Source organism: Trichosurus vulpecula, chromosome 8 (genome assembly GCF_011100635.1).
Source record: "Trichosurus vulpecula isolate mTriVul1 chromosome 8, mTriVul1.pri, whole genome shotgun sequence".
Lineage (NCBI taxonomy): Eukaryota > Metazoa > Chordata > Mammalia > Diprotodontia > Phalangeridae > Trichosurus > Trichosurus vulpecula.
In genome coordinates this window covers 211,379,053-211,393,052 of record NC_050580.1, presented here as the reverse complement: position 1 = coordinate 211,393,052, position 14,000 = coordinate 211,379,053, and the positions used below count along the sequence as shown (strand labels likewise).

Here is a 14,000-nt window from a genome sequence, read left to right as displayed (position 1 = left end):
CAAATCTGCCTGTTTCACGAAATCTAAACTTCTTATCCCTGAAGCAATCCCTTGGGCTAGAAACGGCGCAACTAGAATGATCATTTATAGTCTGGCTTCTAGTTAAGGTTACTTGGTTGGAGCTGCGTGAAGATGACTTGGTGAAGCCGTCAGGTTTGAGCTAGGGTCTTAGTTTTTAGCAGTTTGCTCTTTTATCCTCTCATTTTTTGTCTCATTAACATTCTGCCTCATCCTCTCTCTCTCTCTCTCTCTCTCTCTCTCTCTCTCTCTCTCTCTCTCTCTCTCTCTCTCTCTCTCTCTCTCTCTCCCTTCTCCTTTTTCCTCTTCTCCCTCTGCCTCTACTCCTTCTTCCTTCCTCTCTTGCCTCCTATCTTAGTGTCCCTCCACCACCCTTTTTCTTCCCTCAGCTTAGTCTCACCCTGTTTGATACTGCAAATTCTTGTTTTTGACATGCTTTTTGCGTCTGATCCAAACACTTCTTGGCAGCTTTGGCTGGGCATTGCCCGTATTTACCAACCTCCCCCTTTCTCCCCTTCCAAATGTTTACTTAAATATTTTTGTGCTCCAATCTTAGATTTCATTTGTTTCCTCTTCTCTAGCAAAGGGTGAGAAAAAAGGAGGAAGAAAGGGGAGAAAAAGGTAACACGATCTCTGCTGTCCATCATTTTAATTGTACAATTAGTTCATATGCTCTGGCCCATAATGTATATTTTAAATCTAGTATAGTTTCTTTTATGTATATTCTATGTAATTTTGGGAGCTGTTATTTGTTGCCTCGTCGTCCCCCTGGTGCAGCAGTGGCCTGTTTTCCTCCCCCTGTTGTGTGTTTTTATTATTTTCCCTCTGGCTTAGATGTGTCAATCATTCTCTCCCTGCCATTGGTTGGAGAGTTTGCGTCAAAAAGTTGCCAGAGAGGCGCTTTCTCAGCAAATCTCCCTGAGAGAGGAACGGACCTCAGCTCCAACTAAGTCTCCACTATTATTAAAAATAAAAATCATTAGACCATACACTACAAGATCTACTTTGTATGTAACCCACGCTGGTTAAAGAACTGTAGAGTGGGGTAGCCTTTTTCTATCTTTCTTTTTATTCTTTTTTTTTTTTTTGCTTTTTTGTTTGTTTTCATTTGATTTTTTTGGTTTTTGTTTTTTTGGGGCTTTTTTTTTTTGATCGACTTCTTATGAGAAGCTGAAGAATGCAAGATTTCTAACTTACTGCTCTTGATTTCTTTTAGGACAGCTGTTTATTGGAATTTGAGAGTATATTTTGGTCATTTTTTTCCCCAACCTTCAATGCGGCTGTAAGGTAAGTGCCTCAATCTATTGCTGCCGGTATAGCGTTCTTCTCGAGAGGCCCGCAGTTCGCGTTTGTTTGTATGTATGTATGTATGTGTGTGTATGTATGTATGTATGTCTATACGTACGTATGTACGTATGTGACTATGTGTAGGGCAGGATAAACATGCGAGGTTTAATATAGTTTAGTTAAGTAGACCGCGCCGGCTTGGGTGATCCTCGGATCAGCTTCGTTAGTTCTTTGAAATAGTTGAGTATGTGGAAAGGTGAAGCAGGGAAGCTAGTTTCAAAAATAATTTTTTAAATCGTTGAGACCTGCCTTTTCTGCTCAGTAAATTGCCTGGTGTTTTAAAAATTAAACCCAATGATATTTTCGGAGTTAACTGAAAACGGTGGAGGTGGGGGGTGGGGTGGGGAGAAGACGAATCCTATGAACCACCTCCATGGTCACCCCAGACTTCCTAGCTTCTCCTTGCCCCGAAATCCGGAATCCTTTCCTCCTCCCTAATGAACATGAAAAGAGACCAAAGCAGATAAATGAGGAGGCGGAGAAAGCATTTACCACCCCCCTTATCTCTTTCTTTCTTTGTCTTTCTGCATTTCTTTCTTTCTTCTTTCTCCTTTCTCTTTTTTCTTTCCTTCCCTTCGTTTCTCTTTCTTTCCTTTCCTTTCCTTTCCCTTCCCTTCACTTCCTTTCTCTTCTCTTCTCTTCTCTTCTCTTCTCTTCTCTTCTCTTCTCTTCTCTTCTCTTCTCTTCTCTTCTTTCTTCTCCTCTTTTCTTTTTGTTTGTGAATCTCAACCAAAGATGCAAACTGATCGACGGGATTTTAATTTGACATGGAGATTGGATTCTCTCCCCCCACCTTTTGGCCTGTTCCTATTGCTCCTAGCCCCCCTTTTATGGGAGGATGATGAGTGGAATTAAATCCTTCACCTCCAAGATATTGACAAACAGATTGCTGCCCAAGACTTTGATCAATAGACTACGCCAAGGAAAGTAATTTTGCAAACATGAATTTGACCAGGGAGAGCTCGGGGCTATAACAAAGACAAGAAAAAGCTCTATGCAGATTGCCCTCTCCGAATACCTTGGATGGAGTGAATTAAGTGTCTAGTTTCTTCTAGAAACTATCGTCCGCAATTTGAAGCTGGTGGAAAGAGTCATATTGGTTTGTGTTGCTGGCTTACTTAGTTCATTCTTAATTTGGGACGCGGGAATTGGGCAGCCACATTACAGGAAAGTATAGATAGCCTAGATATCAGGAGGGCAGTCTCGCCGGTATTGCACACTCGGAATCACTAGATTCTGAAAAATTTGTGAGCCTAAGTCCCTGGGGATCCATTACTCAATCAGCCTAAACTAACGCTTACAGTCTAGTTCTGGGAAATAATCGAACACCTATGTAAACTCTGCACAGCACTTTTAAGGTGAAGTGGACTAAAAAAACTTTCTGGCAATCGAATGTGTTAATATGTTTATGTACTATTTAAAAATTAACAAGATCTATTATATGTCACTTTAAAAATAATTTTTAAAAGTTGTTCCTTCTGTCACAATCACGTTGATATAGCTATTGTTTTATAAGTAGTTAGGTGAATGGGGTGAACCAGGCCTGGGGGTGGGGGGGTGGGTAGAGGGGGACAGAAAGTAGCTTTCTTTAAAAAATAACCCCAAGTTCTGGGTTTACTTTTTTAAAGAGATGGAGAAATTCCATACTATAGATTTTCCATTTAAAAATTTTCCAAGCGTTACTTCAAGCTCTAACAACTTTAAGAGAATACAAAAGTTTTGCATCATATATTCAAGGGAGAAAGAAAGAAAGAAAGAAAGAAAGAAAGAAAGAAAGAAAGAAAGAAAGAAAAAGAGAGAGACTCCTCCCAGCCCCCCCCCCAGAAGAAACGAAAAGCAAAGTCTTGCTTAAATGATTATTTGATTCTCTCCCAAATAATAACTAGTCGAAGTATAAATACCAAGTCCACTTTTTCTCTCTTTCAGGAGAGAAAATGTTAGTCGATTCCCCAAGGCCTCAAACTTTCCCTGCAGTTAAAAGGAGAGAGGCAAAGAAGCGGGTTTATCTGCTTTTTCTTTCTCCTTCTAACAAACAGCATGCTAGTCTATATGGGTTTTGTTTCATTTCCATCATGCAGAAAATTAATCAGCACAAATGATCAGCCGAGCTGGGGATGGCGTCCTGTAATTAGGGAACGTGTGCCCCTCGGATTATCTCGTTAGTTTATCAAGAAAACATTTATTATAATTAATTCTTGGACGGGATAATTATTATTGAGCGAGGACAGAGCAACTGTTAGATAGGGTCCTTGGAAAGGAAAAGGGGGAGGGGGCGACAGATTGCGCGAATTGGCCGTGGGATATAAGCCTGTCATTCGGCCAGGACCAGGGTCAGTTCAGCAAGTTCGCTCCACCGGCTGGGCTGCTGGGCAGGTAGGACACAAAGCGAACTTTATCATGATTTACAAGAGGTAGACTAGGGGTCTTTTAACCATTCAGTGAGAGGGTTTTCTTCTTGAATATACTATTTATATAAAAGTCATCGTCACGCAAGTCCTATTGGGGCTTATATTTTTTTTAAAGGTATTTTCCTCCCTTTATCGGCTCTCCTTAAAGGGGAAGGGAGAAAACTGTCTTTCAGGGAAGAATCTTAAACTGATTCACTTTTAAGTTAGACCTCGGAGATAGAAGCTCAGAAGTACAATTTTTTTGAGGGAAAACTGTTCTTTAGGGTCACTATTAATACTTACCTGTGGGTTTTGTTTTTTTTAAGCAGAGCAAGTAGACCTGAGAAAATAGTTTAGTTCTGAAAATGTTAAACACGAGCAATTAGGACTTTATAGGTTAAATAAGAAACCCTAGAATCTTTTTATAGTGTTGCTGTATTAATGCCCTTTCATTTTGATGAAGGGATATATTATGTTAATGTAAGCCATATATTACATTTTAGTCATATCTGTGAGTGTAGTTACAAACTACTTTCCCCCCCCCCTTAACACTTTCATACTTTTTATATTAGTTATATGGTACTATTTTGTTTCACTTAAGCTCTCAGAAAGCTTTAAAGGATAAGATTATTATTTTTGATTTAAAGCACTTTTAAATGTTTAAAAAATTTCAAGAAATTCTTTAAAAAGAAAAATAAATTCGCTCCCTTCCTAATGAAATGGACCAAAAAGAAACTGCTAGAAAATGCAAAGTCTTTGTTGTTCAAATTTATTTTCCTGTTAGGAATAATGTAAGTTTCTCTCTCTTTTTCCTCTGCCAAGCATAGGATGGAATGCTATATCACTGTGCCAAGTTGGGAAAAGTTATTTAGCATCATTTTCGCTATTAATTTAAATAAATAAAATCTGTAATTTTCCAAACTCCTTAAACACTCATCTGTGAGACTGTGCCCCCTTGATGCCCTGGGCAAATTAACTCCAGTAGTCCTTAGGATAGGTTATTTTGGCAGCTCTAAAAGTGAGAAAGGAGTTGTCTCAAGCTTGTGTCCGCCATTTTGAAGAAATCTTTTACTTCATCAAAGTTGTAAAGTAATGAGATCCTTACTGGATGGGTGGCACAATTCATGTAACAAATGCCAGAGTCTGAAGCTGTCACCATGGGTTGGAAGCCTGCACTGGGGGGAAGAAAGTGGAAAAAGTAAATAATTGTTCCTCCTTTTCCTTCCCATCTTTCCTTCTTTTTCCTTGTCTCCTTATCCTCAGAGAATTGTTGGAGACTTTCAGAGTGGAGAGTCATTCTTTTGGTGTGGCAACCTTGGGTCACTTTCTTTCCTTTGTTAAAAAAAAAGAAAAGAAAAGAAAATCCTAAACAAGTTTGGGGGTAGGGAGGGGAAGAACCCAGCCAAATGAAACAGGAAACTGTCCAGGCTTGTTTCAGAGTCCAATGTCCTAATACTGCAGTTTCTAATTCTGCAAAATGCAGCTTCCACACTTCAAATTTATCATGGAAGTGGGACAACACTGATGGTACAAAACAGGGCCATGGGCATAATATTCCTCCTAATAACCTAATAACCTAAAATTTCCAAGGTGGGCTTTTTAATCCTAATTTGACCACAGCACTTCTTTATTGAGCACTGAGTCTGCAGGAATTTTTTGCAGAAAGTTTAGCTATTTGACAAGTTTTTATTGGAAGTTAAATATTTGTTTGTTTAGCCTTAGCTCTTTAGACACATACAATCAAGGCTCAAAGAAAACCTAATAAATCTTACTTACCTCAAATCTAATTACTGAGTGTACCAATTAGGTGAAAATGATTACTGGAAATGGCTTTAAGATGTGGAATGATAGTGGTAGGGGAGTTTCTCGAGTTTATCGACTAGCAAGTTGATATTTCAGATCCTAAACTCACCAACATTTTAGGTTCACAGCAGCTGAAAGCTATAAAAAGCTGGGATAATTAAAATCTCTGCCAGTGGAAAGGCAACAGGCCGGGAGAGATAGGTTTCTTGAATTGTTTCTTTGTTTCTCACCAGTGGGCTTTGTTATCAGCATTATTTATTTAACCAAGAAGATCTTTGTCTCTGCAAATGGCCCCAATCAAGTTTTGTTTGAGACAATTAGCAAGAGCCAACCAAGAAGTCCTATGCAAATGCTGGGATAGGAATGCAATGTGTGCATTTGAAGGCCTGGGGTTTTGTCCTTGGGTAAGGCAGAGATTGTAATTACTTTCTGGGGTGTAACTTTTTTTTTTTAGCTGAGGGTGGGGGTGGGGAAGACGTGTTTATCCGGCCCACTTCTCCTCTGGTCCCAAAGGCAGCTGAGAGTCCTTTAAGAGCCAAAGGATCCTTTAACCTCTGAACCTCACGCCAGCTTGTCATAGGAGATAAAAGATCTGCACTAGACATCTCAGTTAACCAGAACTTTTAAAAATTATTATTGCTTGTCTTTTTGTTTTCATCTTTAGAAACACCAGGTTTAAGCCTAACCAGCAGGGACCCTGAATCCAACAGCTCCTAAAGAATCGAGACCTTGCTGCCAGGTCTCCATTTTGGCCAACTTTTCTCCTCCAAACTTTAGCATGATGTCTTATCTTAAGCAACCACCTTATGCAGTAAATGGGCTGAGTCTTACCACTTCTGGAATGGACTTGCTTCACCCCTCCGTAGGCTATCCTGGTAAGAATGACTGCAACCCCCCTCACCCCACAAGGGATCTAATGTCTTCTAAGACATCCCCCAATCTTTGGGTTTGCTTCTCTTCAAGAGTGAGGGGAAGCAGACTACTTCTGAACTTTTTACTGAATGACTCAGAACCTTTTTCAGTCCCTCTGTTCCCTCTCAACCCTCTCTTCTCCCTACAAAGGATCTACCTGGAACTAGGGAGAGGGGAGGATGAGAAGGCCAAAAGAGGGAGGAGGTTGATCTGCAGTAATTGAAAGATATCTGTTTCACTTTGCTGGACTGTATTGCCTGGACAATTAAAGCCAGGTCTGAAAGTTTGAGTTGGGGATGCCTAGCTCTATGCCACACTCCCGCTAAATACACTAACTTCTAAAGCCCAGTAAAAATAGTCTTTTCTTTTTCTCTCCTTCCTTGACTCTTCTTTCTGTGGCTTTTTTGTTTTACATATTTCTTCCCACTTCCCACTCTGCTCTCCCATCCCTCCAGAGTAACACAGTTGCTCCAAAGGGTGTGTTGATTTTTTCCCTCCCTTTTGATTCAGATTTTAATTTAAAATACAAGTAAAACTTTCTCAGACTTTTGAAGCTTATATCATTAACAGCCGTTTGGGCCGAGGGTTGGGGAGGGAAGACATTACGAAGCTTCAGGTAGGTGATTTTGTAAACAGATAGGAACTGGAAGCCAGATTTTCTGAAGTCCAGTGGATCTTGACTTGGGGACAGGGGCTGCCCATCTTGAGAGACTCTTTATGTCCTTCTGAATTGTTATTTGGGGATTTTATGTGGACTTTTTTTTCCTTCCTGAGAAGTACAGGGAAGAGACCATCCTGATTTTCCTGGGTATGGATTCTCTGAGAGTAAATCTGCAAGGCATAGGCAGCCTCTTCTTATAAGGCAAAAGCTCTGCATGTATGCTGCTGCTTAATGGGATCTGTAACTGGGGTGGGGGGGAAAGGGAGGGAGCTAGAACAATGGGGACTGGCAGGCTCTGAGGAGTGGCAGTGGCATCAGGAGTCTCTCTAATGAGGTTGCTGCCAATGGGGAGGGAAGGAAGGGGGCTGCTAGTTTCAGCAGTATGTTGGCTAGAGAGGGGTGTTTGGTTGAAAGGGTGAATGGAGGTGTGTTGTTCCCCCTCAACTCCAGTTGGGAGGTTGCTCTGCTCCTCTAAAAGCTGTCATGACTTTCTTGTCCTGTAGCAACCCCCAGAAAACAGAGGCGGGAGAGAACCACCTTTACCCGAGCTCAACTGGACGTGCTGGAGGCACTGTTTGCCAAGACCCGATATCCAGACATTTTCATGCGGGAGGAAGTAGCACTGAAGATCAATCTTCCTGAGTCTAGAGTGCAGGTAGGGAAAGTGTTGGTGCCATTTCCTATATTAGACCTACTGTGTGCCACCGGCAAAGGGGGGGGGGCATCCTCTGCCATTTTGTTAACTTTCACTTAATCTTCCTCAGATTTTTGTTCAGGAATTCCTTAGGGGCACAAAATAATCTCAATACTTTTGTCCACAACCAAGGAGGAGATACAGGCCTCTGTATCCATTCTCTGACATAGAAAACAGTTCCAATTGCCTTTTCTTCTGCCTTCCATTTGCTTTGGTCCTCTTCTTCCCTCCCACAAATTCACCTTTCCCAAGTTCCTGAAGTGACTGAAGCAAGAATGTGGGAGAACTCACCATAGATGAGAATGAAAGCAAAGACCCAGAGGATTTAACGTTTCTGTGGGGCAAAGACCTGAGCTCAGGAGAACTCAGTGTCCTGGATGGCTAGCAAAGTTTGCATACATGTTTACTGTTATTCGAGCCATAGAAATACAAGTTATTATTGTTAAAGCAATCTAATTGTGTATATAATGAGAAGAGTGTTGAGTGGTAGATTGACCCAAAATAGAAAGACAAGCCCTGCCCCTTTTACATACGGACTGTGCGACCCTGTTCAAGTCCCTTAATCTCAGTTTACTGGGTATTTTTCAAGGTTATAAGTTCCATAGAAGGTGATGACCTATACTAATTAGTAGGAGTTTCCTCTCCTATTTAGTTCTCTCTATCAATGAAATGATAGGTCCGTTTCCTGTCCCAATCCCCATTCCTTATCTAATTGCACAACTTCCGCCCCTTACCTTTCTACCTACTCTGATGTCTTCAGAAAATAAGAAATCAACCCAACAAAGTGAGCTGACTGAGAACTTGTTTTCACCTCTCTGTGATTTACACAAAATTAGCCAGGGCTCTCTAAGCTTCAGAATATACACTTTCTACATTAACCCCTTTTTTCTCCTGCTCTCCACCCTATTTTCCCAAAGCTAGGTTTAACAACTTAAGAGGTTTCTAGAGGACTTCATGTCACTCAATACTAGTCAGTTTGGGCAAGAAGAAAACTCCAGATACTCCTCTTTCTCAGAGGAGGCTTAGTGTCTAGAAAAAAATACCTACAAATATGTAATTCCCCTTCAACCAGAGCAAGCTTTGCTGAAGGATTAAACCTGGGACTGAGGTTCCAAGTCAAGGAAAAAAAGAAGAAAAAATGCAGTCTCCTTTTAAAATTTAATTAAAGGGCAAGTTGTGAAAGACTTTGACCCTTCTGAAATTGCTATCCAGGGAAATGAATGGACTGGGATGGGTTTTTCTACCCACTGGGTTTAGAAATGAACTTTAGGGCACTGGTAAAGTTAACATAGTCTTGTGCTGCCCTGAGGGATATTTCCTTCTGTGAGATTTTAGGGATGTTCAATTCAGCAGCTCACAAAGGAGAAAATTAACTACAGTCTGTGTCATTTCAAAACCTGACACAGCGACAATTTCTTATCACCCTTACTCACCAAAGAAACTCACCAAATGATAGTGCAAGTCCCACCTTGAAAATGCCTGTACCTTTTCTGGGCATTTACTGCAATGAGGTTTCACAAATTTAAGTCCAAAATGCTGAAATCTTGACTTGGCCCTATTGAAAGTTATGCTGACTCAGCTCATTCAAGTCCCTACTTCTCCCTCACTTCCTTGGAGAGTTCTGGTTACCTCAGGCCAGCACATTACCTCCTTCTCCAAAAGGATAAGCAGGAGAACATTCAGCAGGCATTTTCTCTGAGTCCCTACCTTTTGGAGGCATTAGCAAAGGAGTAAAGTGAGAGGCCCAGCCTATTTTTTTTCTTTTAGAGGGGGGAAGGCAGGACATTTGGGGTTCAGTGACTTGCCCAAGGTCACTCAGCTAGTAAGTGTGTTAAGTGTCTGAGGTCAGATTTGAACTCAAGTCCTCCTGACTGCAGGGCCCATGCTCTACTCACTGAGCTGCTCCAAGGCCCAACCTTTATACTAGATGTACTTACACCTCTATAATTCTATGACTCTAAATATTAGATGGCAAAACTCCTGAAGGCAGGACCTATTCTTTATATCTTCCTCAGGATCTAACCTTGTGTTTGCATTGTAAATACTAAATAAATATTGGAACTGAATTGTGAAGGTAGGTTATTAGCCACATAGGAACTCAGAATGTTGCTTTTTGCCATTTGGTAGAGTAAGATCTGAAATACAATATGGACTATGTATTAAGGATTAAGGACACTCTCCAGCCACGTGATTTTTGTAGCTTTCTTAAAAGTCTCAGCTCTTCCAAAGTACCCCATCCTGGAAGTAAAGGTGAATTCTAGTACTTGGGGACAAAAGAAGCCTCTATAGACAGACTGATATACAGGCCAATGAGGTTTCTCATTGTGTGGATAACTAGAATAGCATTCAAATCCCACTTATCTTCCAGTCTTGGCATCTAGAGGTTGGCAAAGAGTGCTTTTCTGACCTTACTTATAACAGCAGGTTTTGGCCTGGGTCACCTCATCTTTTTGTGGAGGTTATCATGGAAAACTTCTGAAAAGGGTTCTTTCCCCTATCTTTCTCTTTTTCCCTCCTTCTCAAGGTATGGTTTAAAAATCGAAGAGCCAAGTGCCGCCAACAACAACAGCAACAGCAGAATGGTGGTCAAAACAAAGTTCGGCCTGCCAAAAAGAAGAGCTCTCCGGTCAGAGAAGTGAGCTCAGAGAGCGGAACCAGTGGCCAGTTCACTCCCCCCTCTAGCACCTCTGTCCCAGCCATTTCCAGCAGCAGTGCCCCTGTGTCCATCTGGAGTCCAGCTTCCATCTCCCCACTGTCAGATCCCCTTTCCACCTCCTCTTCCTGCATGCAGAGATCCTATCCCATGACCTACACACAGGCCTCAGGTTATAGTCAAGGATATGCTGGCTCAACCTCCTATTTTGGAGGCATGGACTGTGGATCTTATTTGACCCCTATGCATCACCAGCTTCCTGGACCAGGGGCCACACTCAGCCCCATGGGCACCAATGCAGTTACCAGCCATCTCAATCAGTCCACAGCTTCTCTTACCACCCAGGGCTATGGAGCTTCGAGCCTGGGTTTTAACTCAACCACTGATTGCTTGGATTATAAGGACCAAACTGCCTCCTGGAAGCTAAACTTCAATGCTGACTGCTTGGATTATAAAGATCAGACATCCTCGTGGAAATTCCAGGTTTTGTGAAGACCTGTAGAATGCACCCTTCCCCTTTTGTTTCTGGTGATTTTTTTTTGAACATAATGGGCTGAACATTCCAGTTTTAGCCAGGTCTTGGTTGAACAAAGACAGTTAGTCAAGAGCATGGTCAGATTCAACTTCTGATCAAGGCTCTGGGAAGAAATAGGAGGAAAAATGAAGGAAGGGCCTTAAAGGGGCAAATCAACTAGCAACCAGAAGTGGACAAGGCCACCCATTTACATATGACCCATGTAATAGTTTTAGCTCTTTATTGGTTTTCTTCGTTTGTAAAGGTATGGGGGGAAAACATTCCAGCCATGATCAACCAAATACAAACAAAAACAACCCAAGGAAAGGAAGGATAGTGTCTTTCTTCACCAGAGGTTCCTAGTTGTTAGCCAATCTTGGTTAAATCTTAGGAATGGACAGTGTCTCTCTCAAGCTCATTCACGTTTCATGACCAACTGTTAGTTGGCACTGAAAAAACTTTTCAGGGCTGTGTGAATTGTGCGACTGATTGTCCTAGATGCACTACTTTATTTAAAAAAAATGTTCATAAGGAGTCAATATGTAGTTTTTAAGAGACAATCAGTGTGTGTCTTATATAAATGGTACATCTGTTGTTTTAAATCTGTGCTAGACTTCAAAACTGTGATCTCCTGTATTGTATGCAACCTTGAACTCTGCCTCTGCAGGGGTTCTTCTGTGATTAAATAGATTATAATTATAAGCAAAATTCAGAGCAACTGAATCTGAAAAGATTGCCTTTGGCCAGAGGTGAACTGCACTGAAACTTTTTACAACAAACTTTCACTGAATGGAAAAAAAAAAATGAGAGAGAGCCAGAGAGGAGAGAAACAAGAGGATACTAGCTCATCTGTTAATAACTTACTGATAGCAAAGCTATCAGTAAACAAACACACAAAGACATTGGTCAATTGCTCTGACCCTGATGAATTTAAACTGAGATCATTGTTGTTTATGCTTGCAGATGTTAACTGGAAAAGATATATATTATATATATATATATATGCATAAACCTTTTTTTCTTGGATTTGGCAGATATGTATAATTACATTAAAATGGTTCTAGCACAATTTGAGGTCTTCTTCCCTTTAATTTTACACAATGACTTATGGAAGGGAAACCACACCTTGACATAGAACCTCTATTTCCCAAAGTAAACGTCTTGAGGCAGAAAATGAAACAGCAAATATTTTTGCTGTTCTTTAATTTGAAATCACTAGCTATATTTCAGTGCCTAACACAGTGCTCTGCACACAGCTGGCCTCCAATAAAGGTTCTTGACTGACTGACTTTCATGAGGATTGCCCAGGGAAATGAAGTTAGCTTTCCCATCAAGCGCTATTCTCTTCCTCCTCTCATGGCCCCCCAACACCTCAAGCATCAGAACATTTAACAGGTTAATGTTTATGCTTTCTATTTTAAACCTAAGTATCTAAGATTATAAAAAGATTATTGAAGCCAGCAAACTATGATCATAACAGATGATGTGAAAATAGGGACCTGAGATCATGAGAGAGGAGGGATCAAAACCCCGAAAGTGCAAGAAAGCCCTTTGTTGTCATTCCCCATTTTTTTCGGTGGGAGGTATAAGGTGGAGGAGGGGTTGTAGAGAGGAGAATGACAAGAATTCCTTGTTCCTGATTGCTGTTTGGTTAAGGGACTGTTTCTTGAAGCTACTGAAAAATATTCTGCGGTAAACAGAGAGTGTAATCAGAATCTGAAAGCAATTCAGGCAGAAATGATGTCTGAACAAAAGAGTTTTGGAAAAGTTTTGAAACCTATCATTTCAGCAGTTGAACATAAAGTGCCCTGGTCAGGTTTTCTTCTTTCAAGAAAGTGCTGAGAAAATAGGTCCCTTTTCATGTCTTCCTGCATTTTATAAAAGAAGCAGAAAAGACAGAAATGCAGCAGTGATGGTAGCAATTCCCTAGGCATAATCAACTTTTATTTTAATTTTAGCCTTGTATTCTGTCTTGAAATTAGACACATTTAAATGAACCAGAATTGTACTTTTATAGGAAAAGTATTAAACTGCCAGTTTCAACCATTTCCCTCTCCATATAATATCACTTAAAATTGATTTGGTTGTACCCAGTTTTCTCTTTCTGGTTATGCAAATTGTTTTGAGCACTGTGTGATCTTTCCTAATAAATCGTTTGCCTTTTTTTTTGTCTGCTAAAGGAAATGCATTAGTTTGCTTCCAACTCTGAATCAGAAACTTGATGGAGAAATTTTCCAGAGCCTACTGATAATTGTCACTCCGTTGTACTTTATACTGAAGTGAAACTGGGACCTTTCAGTGAGCCTTCCTTTTTTATGGTTGTCCAGGTTCAGATTCTTAATCCTTCAGTAAAGTAGAAACAATTCTCATTCGTGTGTGAGAATCTAAGTTCTCTCTTTGCTTTCAGTTTTGGAATGTCTAGCAAAGGGCGGGTTACTAGTATCCTTTCTCTAGAAGCGGACTGGAAGGGCTTGGGGGAGAGATAGACAGACAAACACAAAGATATACAGAGACAGAAAGTAAAAGATGAAGGAACAGAGACAGGAGAAACGAGACAAGTACAAAGAAATAGAGGGAGACAGAAACAAAGTGACAAAAAAATAGTAAAGGGAGAGAGAGAGAGAAGGAATACCGACGAGAAACGCGGCAGTATAGTCCTTGGCAAAAAGTTAAACTGAGGGATAAAAAGGAAAGGTGCAGAACACCTTCAGAAGACAATATTCCCATCATCTTTGCGTAACTAAATATAAGAATGTGGAGGGAAATCCCTTTGCAGTGGAGAAAGAGGATGAAGTTAAAAAAGGAGAGAGGTTTGGTTTAAACATAAGCAGAGTGCTTATACTCAAGTCTGGTTTTAATGACACGAATACCAATAACAACGAAGATGCTTGGTACGCACATAGAGTCTTCGTCTGAAGACTTCAGAGGGCTTCTTCAGCGGCGTCAGAACGCTGGAGAAACTAAATCCCCCTTCACTTCACAGACTGAAAAGAGAACCTTAGAACTGCTGT

General features: G+C 40.8%; 1 protein-coding gene across 2 annotated transcripts; it reads left to right on the top strand.

The window, feature by feature from the left end:
* Positions 1-917: 917 nt before the first annotated feature.
* On the top strand, positions 918-13,165 carry OTX2 (orthodenticle homeobox 2). 2 transcript variants are annotated; one of them, XM_036736426.1, is made up of 5 exons: positions 918-1,025; positions 1,235-1,305; positions 6,220-6,430; positions 7,632-7,783; positions 10,347-13,165. In XM_036736426.1, the coding sequence occupies exons 3-5, from the start codon at positions 6,334-6,336 to the stop codon at positions 10,965-10,967; spliced, it is 870 nt and encodes a 289-aa protein (XP_036592321.1). In that variant the 5' UTR covers positions 918-1,025; positions 1,235-1,305; positions 6,220-6,333; the 3' UTR covers positions 10,968-13,165. The 2 variants fall into 2 exon arrangements, with proteins under 2 accessions (XP_036592321.1, XP_036592320.1); XM_036736425.1 differs by lacking the exons at positions 918-1,025; positions 1,235-1,305 and having other exon boundaries at positions 6,334-6,436; positions 7,617-7,783; positions 10,347-10,967.
* The last annotated feature ends 835 nt before the right edge of the window (positions 13,166-14,000 follow it).

What these genes read in the sequence shown, in the direction of transcription:
- OTX2 (XM_036736425.1), top strand. Translation starts at nt 6,334, where the DNA reads ATGATGTCTTATCTTAAGCAACCACCTTATGCAGTAAATGGGCTGAGT. An exon ending in CGTAGGCTATCCTGGTAAGA is followed by an intron (nt 6,437 to 7,616) that starts ATGACTGCAACC and finishes AGCTGTCATGAC; the next exon opens with TTTCTTGTCCTGTAGCAACC. An exon ending in TTCCTGAGTCTAGAGTGCAG is followed by an intron (nt 7,784 to 10,346) that starts GTAGGGAAAGTG and finishes CTCCTTCTCAAG; the next exon opens with GTATGGTTTAAAAATCGAAG.